We start from the raw sequence: 25,863 nt of genomic DNA, 5'->3' as shown, positions 1-25,863 counted from the left end.
GTTGTATGCTTCGTTTAACCATGTGAGTTGAATTCGGATTTGTGGCAAGAGAGGTCATAGCTGCCTCACTATGACTACATGCCTGCTCTTAATGGACCAAGCATCTGATGGTTCCTGGCCGAGAAGAATATCGCCGTGCTCGAGCAACTACCTGTCTCACCGCATCCGGCTCTGTGTGTGAGATCAAATTCAATCAATCAAAATGGTCAATGCGACGGTTTGCCAGAGTGCTAATTATAAGATAAGATCGCCGACTTGTTCTTGGGCCAATTTCCTTATTTCAACTTTGAAATGAACCATCGTCTGGATCAGAATGACATCAACTAAACCATTTGCGCATATATCCATATGTTTTAATAAATGGCTGGGCTGTGGAAAAAAAACACAGAGAGGGGATGTGAATATTTACATAGCAACTCAAATGAGGCAACATTCAGAAATGATTATACACAGCACAAGTGTCATAAAATGGCAGAATGCTCAGGGCCAATTTCGAAAGACGGGAGCAACACGAGAACGGGGTGAGAGCTGTGATAGTTCACACCTATTTTGCATGAGAGTGTTGTATTTCAACATCATTACGACGTATCCGGTTGGAAACGTTTCACAGCGACTAACAGGACTCTAATTGTGTTGTAAGAGATCTGCCGACATCCCGCATATCATTTCTGGTTAACATGCTCCATATTAAAAGCAAGCGAGCCATTGTAGCAAATAATCAGATCATCAATAGGCTCTACAGACGCTGGATTATGACCCGGGTCATTGGAATCAGGTGCGTTGGAGCAGAGAGCGATCTCGAGGAATGGAGTTGCCCACCTTAAGTGTATGGTAACCATTTATGGTCTACTCAATCACAGTATGTGTGCCAGTTTACTAGACTAGTGTGATATAACGTGTGCTCTTCTACATTCTGGCGCAGCGTGGGTTGTATCAACTTTGACCTGACCACAAACATGCTTTCAATCCTCCTGGAATGCACATTTGAGTTGTAGAAATCTGTCATATCTTGATCATGGGGGATACATTTGCGATTGGGTTGTCATGGAAACATGTATTTCGATTGAATCCAAATCACAGAAGAGAATCAAAATGCTTCATTTACAGACCTCAATCAGAATAAGAAAGCCTAATGCAAGGGTGTTAAACTCATTTTTTACCGTGGGCCACATTGTCGTCAGAATTTCCACTTGGGGACCATTATGAATTTGGGGAAGTCATTAGAATTTTTAAACCCCTCCACATATTACATGCACATTTTCTGATAAGTCTGCATTTTCAAAAAAGTTACGTACGATACATAAATAGGAGACACGACAAGTGAAATATCACTGACAACAACACGAACAGAAATTATGAAATAACAATGACAGAAAAAAAGACAGGAAACTAAATCCAAGTAAACACACCAGACAACAAGGTTCACTCAAGCAAGACTGACAGGTAGCTGACCCAAAGGAGAAATGGAAACAACAACCGAATGAGACAGACATGATTGGGAAAAAAGGGACACGAGGAATACACGAAACAAAGCTATATTGACTCAAAACAAAGTCATCACAACACCCAATAATTATGACGGTGTGAGCTCCTTGTTTTTCCTGTTAACGACCCACATCTTTGTCTTTGTTCCACCATCTCAACAACCGCCAAAAATATTGAATCGTCCTCAAATCATCTTTTTACCTTTGGGTACTTGATTTCAGGGCCACCTTCACTCGAATGTTCCATTGTAATGTGATTAAGCATGTTGAAATATAGATTATACTGTAGATCAGGGGTCGGGAACCTTGCTTGCTTAACAGATTGTCAAATTTTGTCAGGAAATATTGTTTTCTTCTATTTGAGACAAATCGCTGTATTCTGTCCTATAAACACATCACCGCTTCATCGGTTTTGCAATTTGTTGGTCAATCCCGCGCGTACGCTCATAATTCACTTGTGCGCGCAAGTAAATCAGGTAAAAACTGAAGGCAGAGGCGGTTGTATGTAGAGGCTGAGCATCACGCTTTCTGATTTATCTCATTCACCTCCTTTCCGGCACACTTCAATGTCTTTCTCTCTCTCCCTTCACAATTATCTCTTATGGGCTGTGAGGTGATTAATGGCTTTCATTTGATGTCCTTTCCTACCCTTCGCAGAGCACCAACAAATAAAACTGTGGCCCACCAAACAAATTGTCCCTCAGAAGAGCCGTAAAAACTGCAGCGCTGGTAGTAGGGGGTAATACGGGGGACCGCAAAGACAATGAAGCGGCACGTTCCGGCCATTGGAAAGAAAAGCGTTTGCAGAGGAATGGACGATTTCCTCTGTAGTCCCTCTCCCTGGAGAAATCCCCCACTGCTAATCTACAGTTATTGCTACCACCAACGGCAGACTCCAAATTAAAGAAGTGGGGATTCGGGGGGAACACTTCACGGACCTCACACTGGTTGTTGCTGGTAACACTGTCTAGTGTTTTGGTGATCATTTCACAGGGAAAAAAATGTCATTGAAAAGCTCACTCTTCTCCTCTGGTCTTAAAATATAAATAGAACAGACGAGGATATGATTGTGAGTGTGAAGGGGTGTTAAACAATGTGGACCAGTTCAGAGTGACAAAGACCTTATAAGCATAAATAGATTGGAGCGTGAATGATTGCATAGAATATGATTGGAAATATCAAAACGGTTCATTCAGTCATTCAGTCATTCATTCGTTTTTTTCCGATCTGCTTATCCTCACGAGGACTGCAGTGGGTCGTGGTGTTTATCCAAGAAGTCTCCGGGCAGTAAGTGGGGGCAACCCTGAACTGGTTGCCGATTGCCAGTCAATCGCGGGGCACACACAGACAAACAACCATCTGCGCACTCACACCTCAGAACGATTTCAAGTGTTCAATAAGCCTGCCACACATGTTTTTGGAATGTAGGATGAAACGGGAGTACCCAGAGAAAATCCACGGGGGCCACGTGAGAACATGGAAACCCCACAGAGGGAGGCCGGAGGTGGAATTGAAATAAGTACCTCTGCACTGTGAGGTTGATGTGCTAACCACTGGATCACCGGACTGCCATCCCTTTTTTTAATGTATTTATTTAATTATTTATTTATTTATTTAGACTGCAAAGTGCCCTTGAGAGTTTTGAGAGGCGCTTACTAATGAAATGTATAATAATAATAATAATAATAATTATTATTATTATTATTATTATTATTATTATTATTATTATTATTATTATTGTTGTTGTAATAATAATAATAATAATAATGGTGATTATTGTTGTAATAATAGCAACAAAAATAACTATTATTATTATTATTAGTAGTAGTAGTAGTAGTAGTACTAGTAGTTATACTGTATAATTATTTATTGTGGTGGGCCTGTGACCAAAGGAAATGGAATCACGTGGTTGTAGTTCTTAAGCATTTATCAACATTTTACTCGAACAATCCATTTTTTTGCATTTGTCATATACAAGCCAAATGGATTGAGGTCATAAAGAAAAATGCCTCAAAATTTGCACAAAACTTCAAAAAAAATTTACTCAGCAGTATATACTAAGACATTGAAAACAATGAGTCTGGATGAAACATGCCAAGTTAGTGGTATTTTTGTCAAGTGACTGCACAGGAAAGAAATATTTTGAATGGAGATTGAGGGGAGCAGAAAACGGACCACTGCAGGAAAGGGGAGACTGTGGAGTACTTTGGTATTCAGCGCTCAAGAACAGAAACGGATTAAGGAAAGAATGACGTGTGTTTTATTTTTCGTAAACCCTGCCTTATGACAAATGGCAATCTAAAGCATAAATGCTGACATGCTTACATCAACTAAATTCTCATTAAAGTCAGTCCCCGTCCGGTTTATTTGTGCTCCAATTTTTGTAAATCACACTGTCAGCGTTTTTTTGAGTGTCATTCTTTTTGGCTTGCCTTGGCTGAAGCCTCTCTGCTGGTCGCCCTTGCGAATAGTGGTTCACAGACAGCAGGAACTCCAATGCTGACTTTTCATATCTGCACATTTTTCTTTTATGCCGAGAGGGAAGCAACAAAATTGTGCATTTAGATGTTTACTAGTCGGGTTTGTTTGTCGAAAAAAGTCTCATAACGCTCTATGCCCAGATCATTACTTTGTATGTCATTTCTTCTCTCTGTAAAGCCAATTTCAAACTCCTTTGCAATAAAGTGAACATCTTTGCACTAAGATGGGCCTTTCCACTCCGCTTAAGGCCATTTCGGCATTCTGAGCTGCAAGGCACTGGTAGGAAATGCCAGCCAATGACATTCAGCTCAGAAAAGGGTACATTCGTCCATCTGCTCTGTAGCTTGCAGCTGTCTGACCACTTACCAAACCCTGTCTAGGCATCATTACCGTATGTTTGCTGCCATTCGGACAAGTGGACCCCATGTGAGAAAAATACAAAGGGAGCCCTGAGGTCATCTTCAAGTAGATTTAGCGGAGAGGAAAAGGACAAAACAAATGTGACGACACGCCAGGCTGGCTGCTACTTGGCCGATCGCAGCAATACAAGTGTCCTTGCGTGCCTCCAGCGTGACATCTAACCACTTTTCTTTCTTGCACTGACAAACGATCAAATACCAACCGGGAAGCAAACGCGATACTGACGCCGTTCAGTTTTTCTGCCGATAAGCAACGCGGTACATGCAAGTATATTGAACGCAAGTCGCTCTCAAATCAGTACGCCGATGTGCTGCATGTCAACAGGCAAACTAAGCATATGTGAAGCACATTCTAAATCATTCAAGTCACTTCTCACGAAACGTGACGAATATATCACCGAGATTGGAATTGGAAGGCAGTGGCAAGATGGCAAAGGTTCCGGTAAAGCCCAATAAGCCTCTCACACATCCCAATGAATTTGGAGTCATAAAATATATTCATTCAATACATTCATGATTAATTAGATGCCATCGAGGGCGCTAGCAGTAAGCAATAAAATGAGAAACCGGGTTGAAAGTGCGTTATAAAAAGTGGATTAAAAAATGTCTGCGTTAAAGGTTGATGTACAAGAGTCAAACAATTGGAAGGAAAATGTATGCTCTGAAATATTTCCCAAATTGCTCTTGATGATTGTGGAATTCTGGATAATTGGCAACCGTAGGGTATGAAGAGTGAAATCAGATTTATAGTCTTTGGGAACTAGGCAGGGGACACCCTGAACTGGTTGCCATGCAATCAAATAGCACACAGAAACTAACTCACACTCACACCTTGGGACAATTTTGAGTCTTCATGGCGTGCATGTTTTTGGAATATAGGAGGAAACCGGATTACCCGGAGAAAACCCACATAGGCCCGTGCTAAAACACTCCAACATTACACAAGAATTTGATGACGATTTGTCCACAATCTATGTTGGGATTTGTGTCATAAAAGTCACAGAACGCGGATGACCACTATTCACAATTTCACTTACATGACAATCAAGAGCACAATGTTGGAATTGAGAAGCTATTTAGAAAGTTAGCATAACATGAGCATAACCAGAAATGTTGTCTTCTGATGTGGTAGCATATTTTGCCCCTTTTAGTCTTCTCCTTTTTGTGACTAAAATTCCCAGGACACAAAATAAAAATAAGGAGATGGTCCGATCCATATTATTGAATTGGTAGAGGTTAGGGCTTTTATTTTTGCAAGGAAGTGGGTCTTGCCAGTGCCCAAGACTGGATTAAACTAATCTGATTTGAGCCTGTGATGAATTTTATTGGATTTGCGACCTTGCTGTCACTGACAGTGCCACCGCCCACAAACGCAGGGGAGCAGTAAAGACGGAAAAAAAGGTGTTGAGATGAGTGGCAAAACAAGCTCAAATAAATAACACAACCCCAAACACCCCCTCAAAATCCAGACTATTGAATGTGAAGTGAAGAAAGAAGGCTGAAGACAGAAAAGGCATTTGTCTGAAGATGAAGAAAAATCCTTTCAATTGCAAATGAAAGCAAGTGACACCTATTAAGGTCCTCGTAATACGCTGGCGGGTTGCCAGCGTTTACCACACCACACTTCTGTCAAACAATAGTTGTGCTCTGGCATTGCTGGATAACTTTGAAAAGAAAAGAAAAATGTCGCCTTCAGAGGAGGAGTGAGGGCACTCGACAAACACGCCTGAAACCAATTGAAAAATGAAATTAACACAGCAAAGAGAAGCTACGCAGAGAGTGAAAAAAAAACAATGTTCTGCTAACGACTCTGCGTCTGTGTGTAATGGTCTGAAAGCAGGAATAAACTACAGCACACCATCCCACCAAGCGGTGAACTACAAGGAACTGGCTGGCAATGTTCTTTTTCTGAAGGTTCTAAAACCCCTTTCCACAATTGGCCTCCCCCACCACTTTATTCACACCTCACATCCCATTCCCCGCCCGGGTGATCCACAAACAGGATGTGCGATCGCTCTTCAACTAGCAGAAGATCAAGACAGCTGCTAGGCCAGATAAGGTGTCTTCCACCAGCCTGAAAATCTGACCAGCTGGCTCTAGTCTTCACACAATCCCTATGTGTTGTGTGAGGCCCGATCCTGCTTCAAACAGCCTACCATTGTGTCAGTTCCCAAGAAACCTACTGCAGCCAATCTGAATGAGTATGGACCTATCGGTCTGGCATCCTTCGAAAGCCTGGACCATCATGGGGCAGCACGACATGGGGGACGTCAACGGAACAAGGACCAATGCAAGGAATGTGTTGAACGCAGAGCTTAAGCCCACAAAATCAAACTTCAGCTCCATCATCCAGGCTTCTCAGGCTCAGTGTGTCCCCAATAACCTTCCAGTGGATCCTTATCTTCCTTACGAGCAGGACACAACAGTTATGGATGGGAAGGACATCATTATCAACACGCGTCATTCACACTGGCGTACCACAAGGATGCCTATCCTCTGCCGTTCACTAATCTTTGTCATCTTCCTTGTCAAAATTCATCTACTTCTCTTCAAAGTTCATTACTCATGCCAAAATAATTATTGATGTCGAAACATGCGGCTTAAATAGCGGAATATCAGGTCAACACATATGCATATTTAGGATGGTAGTTTGTCTAAGTTTTTTGGTTTGAGTCATGGAGGTAAAATACCTTTGGGAACTATTACGTAGCATAACCGGTCTTTTGTGTATGCACCGTAAGTCTACTTCCCAGAATTGATGTTACATTGTTCTTTCGTCTCCAAAAGAAATGACTAAATCAACGGCTCATCGACTGGTTGCTGCATAAATATACATGATAATTGACTGATGGTACTTTCATGTACTCGAAAAGCACGTGCGGTACATCGTTCATGTGGGCTGTATTCAGGACGAGCCAGTGCCATGTGTTATACATTTAATCCATTTATCTGCCGCCTTTGCTGCCTCCCTCTCTCTTCATAGATATCTCACTCGTGTTAATGCCAAAGTCAACCATGTGTGACATTGGGTTTGCTGGATTTCCAATAGTCACGATTCAACCTCTGCACTGCACTTGTGTGTGGTGTCATCAATTGTAAGGAAACTGTGGGCCATATACCTCAAATGGCTTCAGTAAAAGACGTGATTTGATCCAAGGAGTGTGTGTGCTGGTGAGATGAGGGAGTGGGGGGTTCCTTCTTTTAAACAGTTGATGGAAGTACAGACTGATTTTACCGCTAAGTGAATGGGGCCGGGTCCCACCAAAAACAGCAGATGGCGCTATTGTGTAAAATGCATATGCCTGTTTAATTTTTTTTATATTAATCTCCACCCTGACAGTGTTCCTCCATATTTTCTCTGCTGTATGTTTTATTTTTTACTGGTTCCAAAAAGAGGCAGCACAGTGGTCAAATGATTAGCATGTCAGCCACACAGTGCAGATGTGCAGGGTTCCTGTGTGGCGTTTATATTTTCTCCCTGTGCTTGTGTTGGTTTACTTGGGTTTTCTCCCACATTCCAAAAACATGCATGGTAAATTGATAGCCACTCCAAAATCGCCCTTAGTTGGGATTGTGAGTCCACCTGTGCTGTCAATTCATCTCAACTCAACTGGATTTATTGAGCACTTTAAAACAACCTGCGCTGACTACAATATTTTATACACAAAGCAAAAACTGACTTACACCACATGATTGAGAAAACAAACAATAACTTCATAACAAAGGGAGACAACAATCAAGTCTCATGCTCAGTCAAAAGCATATTTGATGATTACTCTCCTCCTTGATTCATGTCTCACTCAATTATATCTACCGATCAATCACAGCATTTTAACGACACGCAAAAATGGAAACACTCTGAAAAGTTCCTCCCCTTATCCATTGCTCACTCAGTGCCAGGGTTGCAGCTTTAAGTTCTGAATGCCTCAGTCTGTCGCTGTTCTGCTTGTTTCCATAGCAATGACTCCTGTGCTCCTACGCACTGTACTTCCAGGTTAGAATGCCTGAATGACAACACTTTATTTGTATGATTCCTTTCCTTAACAGCCCTTCTGCAAGAGTTTTTATTTTCAAGTCAATTGACCTTGAGCATGCTCTGATAATGACAATATGTGTAAAATACTGGATTTCCGACTCTTGTGTTGTGTGCTAAATGGGATGCCAATAGATGAAATAACAGTAGGTTACTATCCAGTTTGGGACACCTCAAGAAAAATAAGGTCTGCTAAAGCACCAGTTTTGACGATATACAGTGATACCTCGGTTTATGAACCCCTTGGCTGACGAACTTTTTGGTTTACGAACGTTAAACTTATGAAAATTACCTTGGTCTACGAACTATTTTTCGGAATACACACGGAGCTGAGTGAGGTGTCGTTCGCGAACGAGCCCATTCGCCTAAAAGAAAATGGCAGCAGGCTTGTTTTGGTTCTCTATTCCCCGCCCCCAGTCGTCGGTTAAAGACACGTGATTGGTCAAGAACGCAGCAGTGAGGGGATTTTACAGCCAGAGAGAGTGAAGTCATTCTCCAAAAAAAGTAAATGGCTGCTGACATTTTTTGTCCTCCATTCCCCGCCCCCAGTCTTCGGTTAAAGCCACGTGATTGGTCAAGAATGCAGCAGTGAGGGGAGGTGGTTTAAACACTAAAGACAGGCTGACGGCAGAGAGTGAGAAAATGGTTAAAATTGCAAGGTTAAAATTCCTATCAATCAGGCTCCACAAATAACCTGCACTAGCCATCAGTTCAATGCAATATCACAACTTCCAAGATGTACAACCCGGAGCTCCTTGAGACACAAAAAGCTCCTTGAGACACAAAAAGCTATCCATTCCATCAAGCCATCAACGACCATCACAAAGGGAAATAAAACATTATTATACAGTACAGTTTATTTATTTTATAATACCATAGCACATTTATTATCCATAAAATAAGGTATATTTTGTGTAGTTTTAAGGCTTAGAAAATTAGAAAGTAGAAAATTATGTTTTATGGAGACCTGGGAACTGATTATTCTCATTTTAATGGTTTCCTATGGGAAATTAATTTTTGGGATACACACTTTTTGCCTTACACACTGTCTGGGAACCAATTAAGTTCATAAGCCAAGGTATCACTGTACATATATGTTTGTATATTGTCATTGTGTCATATCAACTAATTTCCCTTACACATTTTCTACATTTGGCATCATTTTCTCTCATCCAGGACGTTGAGATAGGGAACCATTTTGTTAGACTCCAGCCAACCACCATCACTAACATAAATTGAACATCCTTCAAGGACAGCTCCCTACATCAGCGCTCTCCTTCTTCCACTGGCACTGCTGAGCTGACGCAGCTCAAAATCTGACTGATTCATCCGGCTGTCTTTGTATGATTCAAGCAAATGACAAAACACAAGCGGCAGTAGCCCAGATCTGGGGTGAAGTACTGTAACATTCAATATCATTTAAAGCCGCGCTAAGCTCTTGATGCTGACGCCATAATTTGCTATTGGGGGAAAAATCCCATTCGTGTGGGTTGAAGAAACTGAGGTAGTCGAAACTCGACAAAAATAATGTTTCTTCGATGATCTAATAATGGAGTCAACCATTGTTGTCGTTGTCTCCCACATGTAGTAGAGTGGATTCAAATTCGTCAGCCTTTACCTGCTTTGGTCAAATGTGCTCATACATGGCAAAATAACCCAAATGTGACCAATTTAGAAAATGACAATTTTTATTTGAAATATTTATCCGTCATAAACCACAAATGTACAATAATTGTTTAGAATGTTCATCTAAAACACATAACTGCTTTAATTTTGATCAAGAGTAACATTTACGTCGCATTCAGTAGCATTCAGTGGTTTGCTCGGATCACTTCATTTTGTCAAACATCACAAAAAAGATGGGCTTTAATTACAGTCTGCTCACTGTTCGCAAGGATAGTACCCAAAATAAAAGTGCTTCCCACTTTACAAAATAAACACATCTCAGTAATCATCTCCACCTATCTTGGCACTGAAAAACTTGCTGGACGATAGTACTTGACCACCGCTATCATTTTTGACACGAGCTAACTTTATGGTGACTTCCAGTAGACAACTCTTATTCTTTTACCATTTTCTATTTCCAGAATCCACGACACAACATGTACACACAAGCAGGCACACAAAGACATATACGCACACACAATTTTTGTGCCTTTTCAGGCATCTCATGGTATGACAAATTGCTCTATAGTAGTTTGACACTAGAACATATTTTAGTAGCACTTGGATAAGCTTTGTTGAAAAAAAAAGTTTTTTTTTCTCAAGATATAGTATGTTTGCAAATAGTGAACGTTCCAATGCTGTGAGTTTTATTTGCGTAAGGGAAGCCCAGAAGCCGAAAGTAAACACACAAATCATCAAATCAATACTGTTGCTTTGCTTTTGTGTCCGGCGGTCTGAATAAAGTACCATGCAGCGGAATAAAAGCACTTGTTTGGTTCTCCGTCCAAAAGTACGTGTGTGTTGAACCACATTTTGAGGATTTATTAAAACGGGCTTTACATACAAACAAAAAAGATTTTACTTAGTGACCCTTGGCAATCACCCACAATAAGAGTGGTGCAGGGTCAATGTGTAAGGTTTAAAACTGAATACAATCGAGCAGACTCGTATTCATGTATTTTGTAGCTTTCTTCGGGAAGGACTCCTACAGATGAATTCCGTGTTTAAAACAGCCGGATGACAGTTAATCAGTCACTCACTCACTGCCGCTTTTTTCGCACTTACTCACAATTCATTTGCTAAAAGACAAATCATATCGCACAAACGTTGTCAAATGACTTGCTCCAAATGGCTTTCCAAATATTGATAAATGGAATATGGACAACCAATTTAGGGATTGAGAAATCTCTGAACGGATGTATTCGAGAGCTTGACAAAAGTAATGCTGAGTCTTTAATTTCCTAAAACACCCGCATCTGAGTATCGTTCAATCAAGAGGGCTTCAAGCATTTCCATGCAGACTCAAAATTGAAGAAAAAAAAAAGGATTGGCCCTCTCTGATAAATGAACAATTTACACGATGTATTTAAGACTTTTCAACCTTTTTCCCAATCTTTCATCCTGTTAAAGCAATTCAAAAAATCCACAATTAAATTTGTTGCGTGATCACAAGCTGTACATTTACGTCTAGATGTAACATATTCTACGGTGGATAAGGCGCAGCCCCAATGATTGTCTTTTCAAACCTTTTCGATATATAAGGCGCACCTTCAATGAATGAAAAAGGTTTTCCAAATATAATACTTCCAAATATAATATTTAAAAGTTTTCCAAATATATGGCACATCACATTATTAGGAGCTACAGTTGAGACTGGGGTTACGTAGTATTTCTTATACAGGGGGAAATGGAGTCAGTGACCGCTGACAGTAGTTGCGAGACCAGTTCTGGCTCAATATTACTTCACATACTGTATAAGGGGCACCTACATATAAGGTGCAGGGTCCTCTTCTGAAAAAGAAAAAGAAGATTTGTGGGTGTGCCTTAAACACGGGAAAATATGGTACATTAATATTTCAGGTAAAAAAGACAGCAGAAGGAAGATGATTATTTGAAAGTTTATTCACTGAGAGAGTTCCACTTGTCACCAGACGTATAAAAATCCTTTATGAAAAATAAACAGCTCTAATGACACGGGATTCATTAGTGAGAAGACCTTTGCCGAGGCAGAACAGTATAAAACCTGAACTGCGTCTGACAGCGATAGAACTGTTGGCATTTTGGATCATATTGGGGTGAACATTAGTTTGACTTAATGGATTCTGGCGCAGCTCATTTGAGTAAAACTCAATACGGTTTTGAAATTTTGTCCATGGCTGTTGTAATACTGTATATATTTTTTGTGGTCTTGTCATTTGGTAGTTCTCTCACATATGTTTTATAGCAGTTTTCCTGGGAAAAAAAAAATCAACCTCCACCTCCCCCAAAATAAAGGTTCCTTTATCAAAAATATTACAAACAAATAAACCCAAGGCTAAGAAAACCTACTTGGCAGAGGTAATAATTCATGTGCCCCAGGAAATGCGAGCGTACCAACCGGCTTGGAAACAAAATATATAAAAGAATGAATCAAAATAAAAGATGGTCTCAGAATAACAGCGATGCAGTCAAATATTGCGTTGCAACACTGGCTGCATGTGAAAAAAAACAAGTGAAACGGCTCACGCTTTCCAAATGTTCTTCAGAACCGCGGGAGGCATACCCCACTGTATAAGGTTGTTTCAGGCTTCATATCCATCTTGATAATGTTTCATTGCGAGGACTGTGCCTGCAGTCTTGCTCATCACATTTACTTTCTTTGATTCTCTCGTGTGCAAATATATTCCAGAGGGACAAAATGTGGACAATAAAACTTGTGCTGATTAAAGTTGACAATCGTGACTATTAAATTTAATAATGCGGACTAAGTCATGAAGATGAGCAACAGTAATGTTGTTTTTAACTCTTCGTGGCTTAATACTTTGGAAGAGAATTAAAAGAAATATAATTATGTTGTGGCTACCTGTAGAAAATAGTAGCGAGTGCTTCCGCCCCTTACCTTATTCTAGACATAACTTGGGCAGCAGCATTTTGTATTCATCTGGAGGAACTTTCGAGACATAATGGAGCATGTTTTGTGAATTTTACAAAAGTGGTGAAAAAAATATTGTCTTTGGATTTTGTTGTTTGTGGGGGTTGAAGAATACATCGTGATCAAATGTATTGCCAAGGTTCCTTACAGGGCTGCTGGAGGCAAGACACCTGGTACTCATACAGAAATGGAGCAGCTGAATAAAAAGCCCCTGGTAACTATATATATATATATATATATATATATATATATATATATATATATATATATATATATATATATATATATATATATGTGTGTGTGGGTGTGCGCGCATGTGTGCATGTGTGTCTAGGGAGACCGATGACACTGACAAAAAATGATGTGTTGAATTAACTGAAATTTATGTTGCATGAATTTTTTTAAAGTTGACTATGTACAGACGCTCCCCACATTACGAACGAGATATGGGCATTCGTCAGGTGAATTTGATCGTAAGTTGCTTCAGTGCTATATTTTGTATGGAATGTATGTTTAAAGGGCAACCAACACCATTTTCTTTCTAACTGACATCAGAAAAAAACGTTTTATAGCATCTAAAATACCCAAAACACGCAGGCTGATATTTATACTCAAATGAAAAACACCAATAAAAATGACTTAAAGAGTCCAAAAATTACTTCAAAATGAACCCGGAAATGGCCAGTTTCAGAAGGTCCCGCCCCCTTGTTCGTGACGTCACTCCAAGACGTCTTGCCTTGCTCGAGAATCAAAACAATGGCTTCAGATTCGGAGAAGATGCTTTCTTGTTACTCATCCAGTTATGAATATGATTGAAATAGTTCTGAAGAGGACGGCATAAATGTCTGCAATCGATTAGAGAAGTCCTTCCGTACACACACACACACACACACACACACACACACACACACACACACACACACACACACACACACGGCCACACGCACACCGGTGTATACAAAGTAATTTCCTGTTATCTACATTAATAAATGAGAGAAAATCACTGAGACAGTAGCGGTGTTTGTAAAGAGAAGATAAGATCTGCAATTATATTAATATTTATTTGTTTCTTGTACCAGGAGGCAGTAGCGCCTCAGATGGTGTACATGATGGGTTGAGTGAACGCTGGCGCGTGTGGCTGCCGCTGCTCACCCGCAGTAAAAATATCATGTGACTGTAAAGTGTCCTTGAGAGTTTTGAAAGGCGCTTATAAATGAAATGTATTATTATTATTATTATTATAAAAATGAGGATTTTAACTTTGAGGACCAATGAGTAAGCTTAGAGTGATTCATACTAAACAAAAAACGAAAAAAAAAAAACATTTTCATGAAAGAATCAACAGCATTCAACTGTCACTGGAATGTGCAAAACGGGGTCTCTTAAAGTCGAGTGAGTGGGCAGTAGATGATGTAGGTAATACCGCTTGCTCGTATATAAACCTCAAAGGTAAGAGCTACTCTCATTTTAAAGCAGTTCAAATGGAAAATATCCATTTTAAAAGGAATGTTGCTTAAGGCATCGACAGGCAACCCACTGGATAAAAATGAGAACAGACAATGAGCACGCAGTCTGGCTAGAATGCTTCTGTCACGACGATGAATTGAAATGATTTTTTTTTTCATGACTCGTCCATGTCTTGTATTTTTCAGCTATAATTAAAAACTGTTCCTAGTAAACACTACTGGATGTCATCAAAAGAAAACGAAAAAAACAAGTTGGCCTTCATTTCTGTCCAGTTCTGCCAAATGACAGTGGTCAAATCATGACCTCCTTGGTAGTGTTTAATAATGCCAAGCTCTGTAACATTGCGGACGATGAGGGCAAGAAAAATCTATCTGTGGTGTTTCCTCAATGCCCTTTCATTGGAAAAAAAATAAAAAAACAAAGATCCACAAATTTACTGTTGCATGTTCAACCCAGTTTCCTCTAAAACAGTCAGTCTAAAATGATGCTGTTGCTATGGTAACACTGCCGCTTTTCATGAAATGAGTCGTGTCAGACATAATGATATAACAGCAAGCTTGTTGTGGTGAAATGGCACAGGTGTAGCATTGTAGACTCCAATGTACATTTTTTTAATCTTAAAATAATGGTTTGTGTGTACATCTACTTTAATTTGTTTTAAAACGAATCTATAAGTCCATGCAAAATGGCAACTCATCATTCACCTATTATAAAACTATAAAGATTTTATTCAAGTTGCTTCACCCATTGATTTTATATTTTTACCAGATACATTTTTGGCAAAGATGTTTTTTTTTCTGTTTTGAGATTAAATTTTCCATGTTGGAATAACAGAACACGGTGGCATTTTATTGAAATATATATATTTTTAGTTGCAAGCATAATGATGCTCCATCTTAAAGGACAACCGACGTCACATTTTTGTTTCTTAACTGACATCAGAAAAACGTTTTATAGCATCTAAAATACCCAAAACACGCAGTATGATATTTTTATTCAAATGCAAATCTTCAAAAAAATTGAGCTGCGAATTGGGCATTTTTAGAAAGTCCCGCCCCCAGTTCGTGACGTCACGCCAAGACGTCTTGCATTGCTGGAGAATCAAAACAATGGCTTCAGATTCGGAGAATATGCTTTCTTGTTACACATCCAGTTATGAATATGATTCAAATAGTTCTGAAGAGGAAAGCATACATGTTTGCAATCGATTAAAGAATTTATTCCGTGCCATTATGAGGCAACATTGAAGGGAAACGTCTCACCGAAAAAGAGGCACAAAATGGCGACCTCCTGTCGGCACCTCTGTTTCCACAGGCTGATAAATTCCTCATATGGAGCTTTGACGCCCTCTTCTGGCGGCTTTTGAGTGCAACACAAGGTCCCCAGACCAAACAAGTACAGCAAAATACATTGACGTGATGGAAGGACCGCTACAATGCGTCTTTTTTTCGGTCAGGGGCGTTCCTTTAGTGACGTCACGTACGGACTCGTCACCAACTGAAAAACAAGACTTCCTGAATATTCAGCGCAAGTCTTAAAACGTAAAATATAGCTATATGCGGTGGAATCTTATTAAAATACGCTCAGTAGAAGTCATTTGAAGCCATTTTACAATTTATGGACACAACTTGTACGGATACGTCGGTTGTCCTTTAAAAAGTACTGTATCGTGATTTTGGGTCATGTCTCTGTGCCATGCTGGGTGTTTTGGCATGCTGAGGATGCTTCATTTGGCAGATTTCATTCTGATATTACCACACGGTGAGTAATGCAGCTTCTTGAATGTGTGGTGTACGTAATTTCATTGCATTTATAAATATAACAAAAGCATGAATAATTGCAATTTTACGCAAGTCGTTCAACTCTATTATTTTTATCGTCTTTGTGAAATATATTTCTGTGAATAACAGTATCGATGGACACGTACAATCGGGGAAGCAAATCTCCAACTTTCCAATTCTCAGGTCTTTGATCTCCCTGGTCAACTTGACATCATGTAGGCAAGTTTGCAGTTTGTCATGAACACACTTTCCACATAATGGAAGCCAGCAAATTAGTTTCTTCTTCTGCCATGAAAAGGACTCACACGCTGATTTCAAAGCGGATGCGAGGAGTCGCTCCATTGGCAGTGAATCAGGTTGGCTATGTTCACCCCCACAACGGTGCCAAACTCCCATTTTAAACCGCGCCAAACTACGTGAGTCTGTGAAAATTACAAAACAGAGTCTGGCCTTCCACTGCACATATTTTGAACAAAAATGGATCCCCAAGGGATTAATCCCCGCCCAATAATAATACTAATTAATCTCAACTTCATTATATGATTGGGTTGCACAACGTGAATGACATGACTAGATTTAATCGCTGTCAACAAACATACTATATGTCACCTCGATATATGCAAACAAGAATAAAAGACCTTGCATCATCCAGACATCTAATTCGTTATTCATTCACTCATGGCATAAACGACCACTAACAAAAGCATCGGTCATGCTCCTCAATGACATTTAATTGAATTAAATGAAGTATGGCTTGATTTACTCCACACAGATGAGACTGTCATCTGCAATAGTATGATGATTTCTAACAAATGCAACCCATTCAAAAAATTATGGGAAAAAAGGCTTCAGAAGATATGTCACTCAAAACAAGATACTATTTTCAATTCGACAGACATTCTCCCAAATTGTCCCAAAAATAATAATAATAATAATAATAATAATAATAATAATAATAATAATAACTGTTATTATTATATTTATATATATTATATATGCATATTATATTATTATTATTATAGTAAAGGTAAGAGTATAGTATATAATAATAGTAAGTAGTAATACTGCTACTACTAATAGCACTACTACTACCAATATTACCACTCCTAATAATAATAATAATAATATTATAGTCAATAATAATAGTAAGTAGTAATATTAGTACTACTACGACTATTCCTACTACTACTACTACTGCTACTACTACTACTACTACTACTACTACTACTACTAATAATAATAATAATAATAATAATAATAATAATAATAATAATTCTGTTTCTACCGAACACTAAAATCGAAAAGCAGATAGAGAACCATCCTCAAATCCTTCGTCCTTTTAATTTGTGATGCCGTGGTGGGGTGCTAATGATTTACAGAACAGATGTTCTCCACCGTGTGCCGTGTTTGGGTCCAAGTGTGTTGCCGTCACACACACATTGACAACCTGTGACCGTGTCTGTGAGTCTAAAATAAGCCTGTTCACATTGCATAGAGCTTACTTTTTTTTGGGGGGGGGGGGGAGCAGTCATGCAATGCATCAAGGCATCATGCAAAATATTTGGGATGGAGGAGAGAGGATGAAAAAGACAAGGGTGGGGGTGAAGAGGCGGTACAAACAAAGTGATAAAAAGAAAGCGAATGACAACTTTCATCTCCTGTGGAGCTGGAGACAATTTCTTTGCAGTAATAAGATGACTGCTGACAATATTCCATGAATATGCCTTATTGTTTTAAGTAACAACATTGTCTTTATATTTAATTTTACTTGAAACCTGAAACATCAAGTTGACATATGCAGTGGTAGTACTGATTCAGCCACAAAGGTGGTTCATTTACACACTGCAACGACTTGACGACATAGCAGCGTCGAATTATTTTCCAAAAAATATTTCTACCATCTCTTCTTTTAGTGTGTTTATGTACCGTATTGACCAAAACCATGCAACACAGAAATATTCTCTCCAAATCAAATTTGTAAGTTTCCTTTCTTTTTTTCTTTTGCGCTTCTAAGACTGACCTGTGCCAACTGCCGGAAAACAGAAAGAAGAAAGACTAGTTATTATTATTGTTGGCTTTGATGGTAAAGGGTTAAAATGCTCAAATGTGGCCCGCTCATAGTATATGTGAATTCTGAAGATATTATTTCTTTTCTGACTTTTGTTTTTGTTTCCAAACCCACAAACTCATACAAACTGTACAATGGGAACTTCAACAAAGCACTTAAAAAATCTCCAGTCAGCGCACTGTATAATTGATTTGGTTTTGTGTAAAAACAAGCAACAGCAAAAGCATAAAGGAACCATGGTCCCAAAAATTGTATTAGGTTCACTGAAGAAAAGGCTAGAGCAGTCATAACGGCTAAAGCAGGTGTGATGCGTTCACTGGTTTGACACTTTGACCCGCAGCTTTACAAGAAAGGTGCCACATTCTCTTTTGTTCTCACACAAGGGTTGATCTTGTCATGGGTGATTTTTTTGTTGTGTGCGTGTACGTGAGTTAATGGATTTTTCCTACTGCTGACATCTTGTAGTACAGATATGTAAAAAAGCCGCCGGGGTGACAGTTTAATGCTGCATTCATGTCACATGGGAAATATGGTAGAATAAGTAAGCCTCCCAACATAAGCCGCTATCACTTCAGTATATCTGTTGGTTAAGATGATGAGGGGAAAACAACTTAAAACTTAGCTCAGACACTGTGATGCTCAGCGTGATGTGATTGATCCTGCTGTCTAAGTGTTCTTGAAGTCTGACATCACCATGTACCCCGGATACGCATTTGAGGCATTTTGTGTTCATTGTTCTTGGCCGGTCTTTATTTTTAGTTATGGACCCACCGAATAAAACCTGCACAAAGTGGTGACCTTTGAAGCAGTGGAGGCTTCAACCTGCGTACAAATTATTTCTTGCACTTAAGAATTCCACACTGACATTAACGGCAGCCACCTTCTGTTGCTGACTCAGCTTTATTGTGTGCAAACAGCCAGCCAAACAAACTGAATATTGCGTTACATAATACTCATTATATATTTATTTTAACTATCAAAATCCCCAAAAGATCTATTTTCATCCAACCCAGCAGGATGCAAGATCTTACACACTGAACTGCTGCCATAGAATATACACACATACACACATGTGTGTGTGTATATATAAATATATACACATGCAGGTACACACACATACATCACTAATTCAAACAATAATATTCAAATACACAAAATCATTCAAATACACAATAACATTCAAATAAAGTAAAACTACTCACCATTGGATGACAATGCGTTGATCACACCTTGAAATGTTGCGGCATGGAGAGATGAAATCAGTCAATCTGACCATTACACGGCTTTTGTTTATGGTATTACGATACGGCTTAATCTTTGCGGTGCTTGGTGGTTAAGTGTGGCAAAATGGAGGAGACACAGGCGAACACAGCCAACCTCAAACCAGTTTGCCTCTGCTCATTTGCCTCCCTTGCCAAACCAGCCTTGTCCCTTCAAATTTGTTAATGTCCATCATGTCAACAAATATATACAAAATGCAATGCATGCAGCCTTCCATCTGTAAACAAGAACTGCAATCTTGTCATGCAATGCAATGACAACACAGACATGGTCTTTTCAAACAATGACTCTACAGACTAATTCTTTTGTGATCCCCATGCCCGAGTAGATACTCGAAAATGTCACAAACGTCACACCACCCTCTCTTTATCCCATGTGCCACTTCAAACCAACTCTTGAAGTCCAAGATTCAATTTATTCTAATCATGACCAAGTGTTGGAAATCCCTTACATAAAGTCCCCACTATCTGATGATAGCTGGAGGCTAGTCGGGGCCAGCGAGATAGCTGAAATTGGTCGATTTCAATCACACACAGCAACAACCTCCATAATGGGGCAGGCGTGTTTACTTAGCAGGCTTCTCTGTCAGTTTTTGTGGGGAAAGGGGCGAGAGCGGGTCTATGGTCGCTCTTACTTTGTGCCTTCAGGGATTCAGGAAAACGCCCCTCATGTGCCATGCGTGTGTGCGCGTTCTCGTTTGACGTGCAAGCTCAGACGTCTGACATATTTGGCTTTAAAATGACGTCACGGGGACGCCAGCCTCAGCAGGCAACTCGTTTGTCAGCGACAGAGAAGAAGCCGCGCGGCGGCCGAAGACGGAGCTGTCTTTTTTTCTGAGTCTCTCTCTCTCTCTCTCTCTCTCTCTGTCTCTATCTTCTCTCTCGCTTCATTTCTGCACCGACACGCTCCCATCATCTTTCTCGCTCCAACTCCACGGAAACAACCACAACCACCCCATTCGCCACCCCTCCTTGTTCTTATTCTTGTTTTTTTTTGTTCATTTTTTTGCTTACTCTTTCTCTCAACCAGAGATGTTACTCCAACCAGAGATGTTACCTCCTCCTTAGAGATGCTGGAGAACCTACGCAACGACTTCTCTCCAGCTGTTTGTCAACATTTCTGGATGTTTATCACCCTGACAACGATGTAGGAAAAAAATACAGAAAGAGAGCGAGAGAGAGAAAGAGAGCGAGAGAAAGAGAGAGCAGGCGAAGATGCCGACTGTATCTCATGTTTTTTTGTTCTCCCCTAGTCTTCTCCGCCTTGAAAGGGGGTGAAGAAACGAATGCAAAGTTTGAGGGTTCGTTCTTTGGCTTCCGATTCACCTGCACACCTACACAAGCCATTAGCACCCGCATGTGCCACAATCCCCTCATCTCGTTTTCTCTGAAGATCATTACTAAGTCGAATAAGTTAGAGGTTGTTTTCCGGCATCGCTGGAGGAATTATATGTGCGCCAGCGCAGTGGATATGGCTTAAATGATGTTGGCGTCACCGTTAGATGGAGAAAAGTCCGTCACTTGAGTGTCATTAGCCACTCTCGATTTTGGTTGAACGCTTATCTAAATGGGAAGATACCCGATGGACTAATTCGGCATTTGAGAAGGAGAACATGTGGACAAAACGGAGTGTCACGCGCAGGTAAGAATCGATTAAAAATGTATAAACACCGTTTATGTCTTTATTTCATGTTTGAGTGGATTTGAAAATGTGCCTTTCAGCCTTCTGATCGATAACCCGTGATTTTTAAATTACGCCGTTCCGATTTAGGACAGAGAGGTTTATGACAGCTTGCGATAAATACGTAAGTATTGTCTGCTTGAGTCTTTGGAAAAATATTGTCTTTCTATGTTGAAATTATATGTACATCCGTTACATCTGTTTAATGTGTTTTAAATTCTTGTTATTATTGTTGTAATTGTCTCTTTTGAGCGAACAATACCGAACCTGAACACTAGGGGTCGCCGATGTCACGGCGTCTGCATCGCTTTTGACCCGAGGTTGGGTCTGCTCCCCACCTGTGAGAGCACACACACTCCCACATACGTATAATTATCTGGCTAATTACCGGGTGAAAACAACAACACCATTAATGGATGCCTTCTTTGTTGTTTGGTCAGCGCAAAATTACGAGGGAGGCAAATGAAGTCCAGACCACCTACTTTGGCTTAATGAAGTGTTATGTTTTTGGTAACAGGTTTATGTGTGATACGTGTGATACATGAGACCAACCAACAATTCGATACTTGCGCTCAGATCAAATGGCAGGTCATTTGTTTGCATGCATGACAATACTGAACATATCAAGGCTGACCTCGCAGGGGAAATGATGTTCTCCCGAGACACGCATACGTTGCTTATTTAAAAGGTAACGTCCAAGTACTTCACGACCATGGGTTTGGATAGATGAGTCAGAAGTCGTTTACCCGTTTCCAATTAATGAAAATATTACTTTGATTTTTTTGACGTGAGTGAATCTACTACTGTCAAACAGAACTCAATTGTCTTTCTGCAAATATGTCCTATGAAGCTATCAATCACACTGTATCCGACTGAACACATAAACTGAAGCAAAAAAAAAAAAAAACTAGCTCCTCGCAGCACTGTCACTTATAAATATGAAGATGATAATTCATGTTTAAATGACAAAATGAATCGATTACATATGGGGAATCATTAAGTTTTATGTGCATGACCACCTCCGCAAAACTGTTTTTTGTTGGTGAATGGAGGTAGTTTTCAATGTGTCATTAAAAAGTTGTGAATTTAAAAAGTATCCAGTGAGCTACAAATAGGATCATTTGTTTTGTTTGTTTAAAAATAAACATTTCCAAAAGGATTCATTTTTAATGAAAAGATCCAGAACAAAAAGGCAGACTGACAAAGAAAACCTTCAATATATGATTTGTAGCAGTGATTAAGAGGTCTTTTTTATCGTTTGATTTTTACTACAGTGATTAAGCCTCCATTAATGACTATTGACTTTCTTTGGCGTATTTCGATGGTCATTCCGTGGTCAAGATTTCCCAAACCAAGCTTTCCTCCCACCACTGGAAATAATATACAGTGCAAAGCAATTGCAAAAATATCACTGGCAGACACCAGTTGCCTTTCAAGTGGGCGCTGTAAGCGGCTCTTCACATCAAAAGCATAGTTAAATATAGGAAGCAAAGAACAAAAGAAAGTTGGGAGACTGAGATGAATGCTTTGCGTGCTACTTTGAATAGATTCTGAGGGCAATGAGTTTCCTATATGATAAGGATACTTTTGCCCTCCACCCCAAAAGCAAGTTTCCATTCCAGCCATCCGAAAACATGTTTGGTCCAAGATCTTTGAAACTAGGAATATGTGTGAATGCAAATCATCTGTTTCTCTGTGTCCGTCTTCTGATTGACAGATGGCCTGTCCAGGGTACAGTCTGCCTCTCAACCCATTTTTTTAAAAGATCTTTACGAAACAAATAACATTTCCCATCATGGTGGTATCTGTAGTCAGAGATGAATGCTTTTGATACAAAGTCCTTGCAGATGTCGAGGCATAAAGCTGGCATCGCTGAGCTTCCCATATTCATGTAATTTAGGTGCTACCCTAATAGCGTCTACGAGGGCTATTAGCAATTGGGTCTCTCTGGAGCATGATTAACCTAATTTGCAGTAAAATAGGTTGTGCCGCTTCTCTGAGATTCTATCCTCTGGAGATGCTTGCGCGTCTGTAAGCTACAACGTCATAAATACCCAGTGCACCGCCGTCTGTTGAATCCAGAAGGACAAGAACTGGTAATTCCCTACGACGGAAGACATGTATGATATTACCTGCTGGATTCCGCAATGTTGCCAAGCACAAAAGTGGATGAAAAAAACATGTTTATACACACAGAAATGACAAAGCAACTCATGGGTGTTGCAACATGAGATATTGTACATAAATGCATTTTCAACAGCCTCATGAATTTATAAAGGCGTCTGAAAAGTGCAAAATGGCATGAGAGATTTGTCACTTTTAGAATTGATGCTTTCGAAATAAACTAGCAGTTCAACAAAGCACAATAAAAAGACATAAACTGTGATGGAACCTTGACCAAAGAATGACGGTAATAAATTTTGATTCAATGCTTTTCATAACTCTGTGTTTCTCGTTGTTGACTACACCCTGAATTGGTCGCCAGATAGTCACAAATGACCATTCAAACTCATTCGCAACATCACTGAGTGACAACGAAATATATTGCCCTTTCCACTTACTTCAACCTTATCAAAAATTACCATCGTCCCGATTGTGTGACCGAACATTGTTTCAGTTTGGTCAACAACGCTTTACAAATTGTGCGAGTTCCTCCCACTGAAGCGTGTCCATATACTACAGAGGAGATGAACCAAACAAAACAGAGCCCCATCTTGATTCATGTAGTGCGCCGCCCCCCCACCCCCAGATCAATACCGACTCATCAGTAGATTAGATTTACTATCTGTCATGGACCTTGCAGCAAACTGGGTATTTGTCAGGGAGGCACATTTGACTAAAGTACTTTTAAACTGAAAAAAAGCATCTATTGCCCGCATTTGTGGTAACTGTTGTCGATTGTGACTTCAGATGCAATAAAAACAGAAATTAGACTGTGCTGCTCTGAGGTTATTGGGGACTTTTATTGTTGTTGTTCATGATCTTAGTAACCTTTGCTGATATTTTTTTGCGCATGTGGATCATTTTCACTGTTCAGAGGACTTTGTGTAGTTCATTAACAATCACAACTGAAACACTTTATAATGTAGCACATGACTCAGCAGACTTATTTTTTTAAATTATTCAAGGTGTTCTTACTTTGAATCATAATATTAATAGTTTTTATTTGTATCGCACTTTAAAAAAACACTCAATGGCACAGGAAAAAGACAACATAAATATTAAGTCATTCATTGCCATTCCTGAATTTATTGGGGAATTGAAAAGCATGACATTGAGTGCCTTTCCAGAATTTGATTGGTTTTTGTTGTTTCTTTTAAAGTAGTGCGGATCGACCTCCGGTCAGACCTCTGGCAATGTTTTTCCCTCTGACGGGGGGCAGCATTTGTCTTTTGTACAGCCGCCCCCACTTCCGTTGCAGATAACTCTAGAGTCAAATAAGATTGGCATAAACTTTTTTTTCTAATGAAAGAAGATAATCTAAGGTTTCTTACGCTGAATTGAATGTTTATGTAGCCCTAAAACTCAATATTCTATGAGTCCTGCGATTTCAGTGAAAATAACAAAAACCCTGGCACTGGAGTGGACACATATTTGCACATCGTCTGGCACTGAATGAGTAACTGTTGAGATGTTGTTTTTGGTGCAGGAGTAGGTTAATTAGGAGACAGGCAGCAGAGTTTTGGACGCATTAAAGTTTGTAGAGGGGTTTGGTGGGTAAGCCCTCAAGAGAATAGTACAATGAGAAGCAACAGAAATGAATTTTACTTGGTGTCATCGTCACAGCAGTGGAAATTGAGACTGTGGTGACGTATGATGTGACCAAGGGGAAGCATGTAAGAGAGAAAGAGGAGGGGGGCCAAGCACTGAGCCTTGGGGGACACAGGCTGTGTCAAGGGTGAAGTTCACAAGTGCAGCAAGTCTCCTGTTACACAGCTAGACCAGCAGCTGCTCAGCTTTACCACCGTATATTTATTTATTTACTTCACATATTTATTTCTTTATTTGTACTGCATTCAACATTCATTCCCTAAAGACCTCTGCAAGCAACTATTTGCAGAGCTGAGTCTGTAATATATTTCTCCTAAATCCAAGATATCTGCTGTCGGGGCTTAATTTGACACCACTGATCCTGTATTTCAAAGCAACAAAGCCACTGTTAGAAGGAGGGAAAAAAAATCAAATAATCATGGGTGAAAGACATTTTTATAGTCGAAGAACCTGGGAAAAAAGTGAATTACTTCTCTGGATATTGCGGCAAAATGTTTCATGGGAATGCTCCAGGGCTAATGTACAGGCTAACATGGCTTCATGTGTTTCCACAAGTAGAAAGCAATTTAGTTCATTTACGACTTGGCGTTGTAGCTGTCAACTTCAAATACATTTGTGTGTTTCTATGACTGTGTGCATTTCCACATGCTTGGTTTTGTTTTCAGTCGAAGAAATTGAGCTTGCTGGCCTCTCCACCTCCAATTTCGAACAACAAACATTTTGCCTCGTGAACAGGACATCTATCACAGTGCTACATTTTTTTGTTATGCAGATGATGCATTGACACTCCATTCATTTGGTTCCCCAGTAGGCGGGAACACC

At 39.8% G+C, this 25,863-nt stretch overlaps 1 protein-coding gene across 1 annotated transcript in view; it reads left to right on the top strand.

Moving 5' to 3' along the window:
• Positions 1-20,444: 20,444 nt before the first annotated feature.
• ajap1 (adherens junctions associated protein 1) overlaps positions 20,445-25,863 on the top strand; it is a 31,370-nt gene continuing 25,951 nt past the window's right edge. Inside the window, exon 1 of the mRNA XM_089004841.1 lies at positions 20,445-21,231. Coding sequence (XP_088860967.1) covers positions 21,203-21,231 — 29 coding nt within the window. The 5' untranslated portion in view covers positions 20,445-21,202. The remainder of the gene's footprint in view (positions 21,232-25,863) is intronic.

The sequence above is a fragment of the Hippocampus bargibanti genome, linkage group LG01 (genome assembly GCF_051943395.1).
Source record: "Hippocampus bargibanti isolate YZ-2025 linkage group LG01, ASM5194339v1, whole genome shotgun sequence".
NCBI classification, from domain to species: domain Eukaryota; kingdom Metazoa; phylum Chordata; class Actinopteri; order Syngnathiformes; family Syngnathidae; genus Hippocampus; species Hippocampus bargibanti.
Note: the sequence above shows the minus strand (reverse complement) of the source record. Positions and strands in the feature narration are given on the sequence as shown.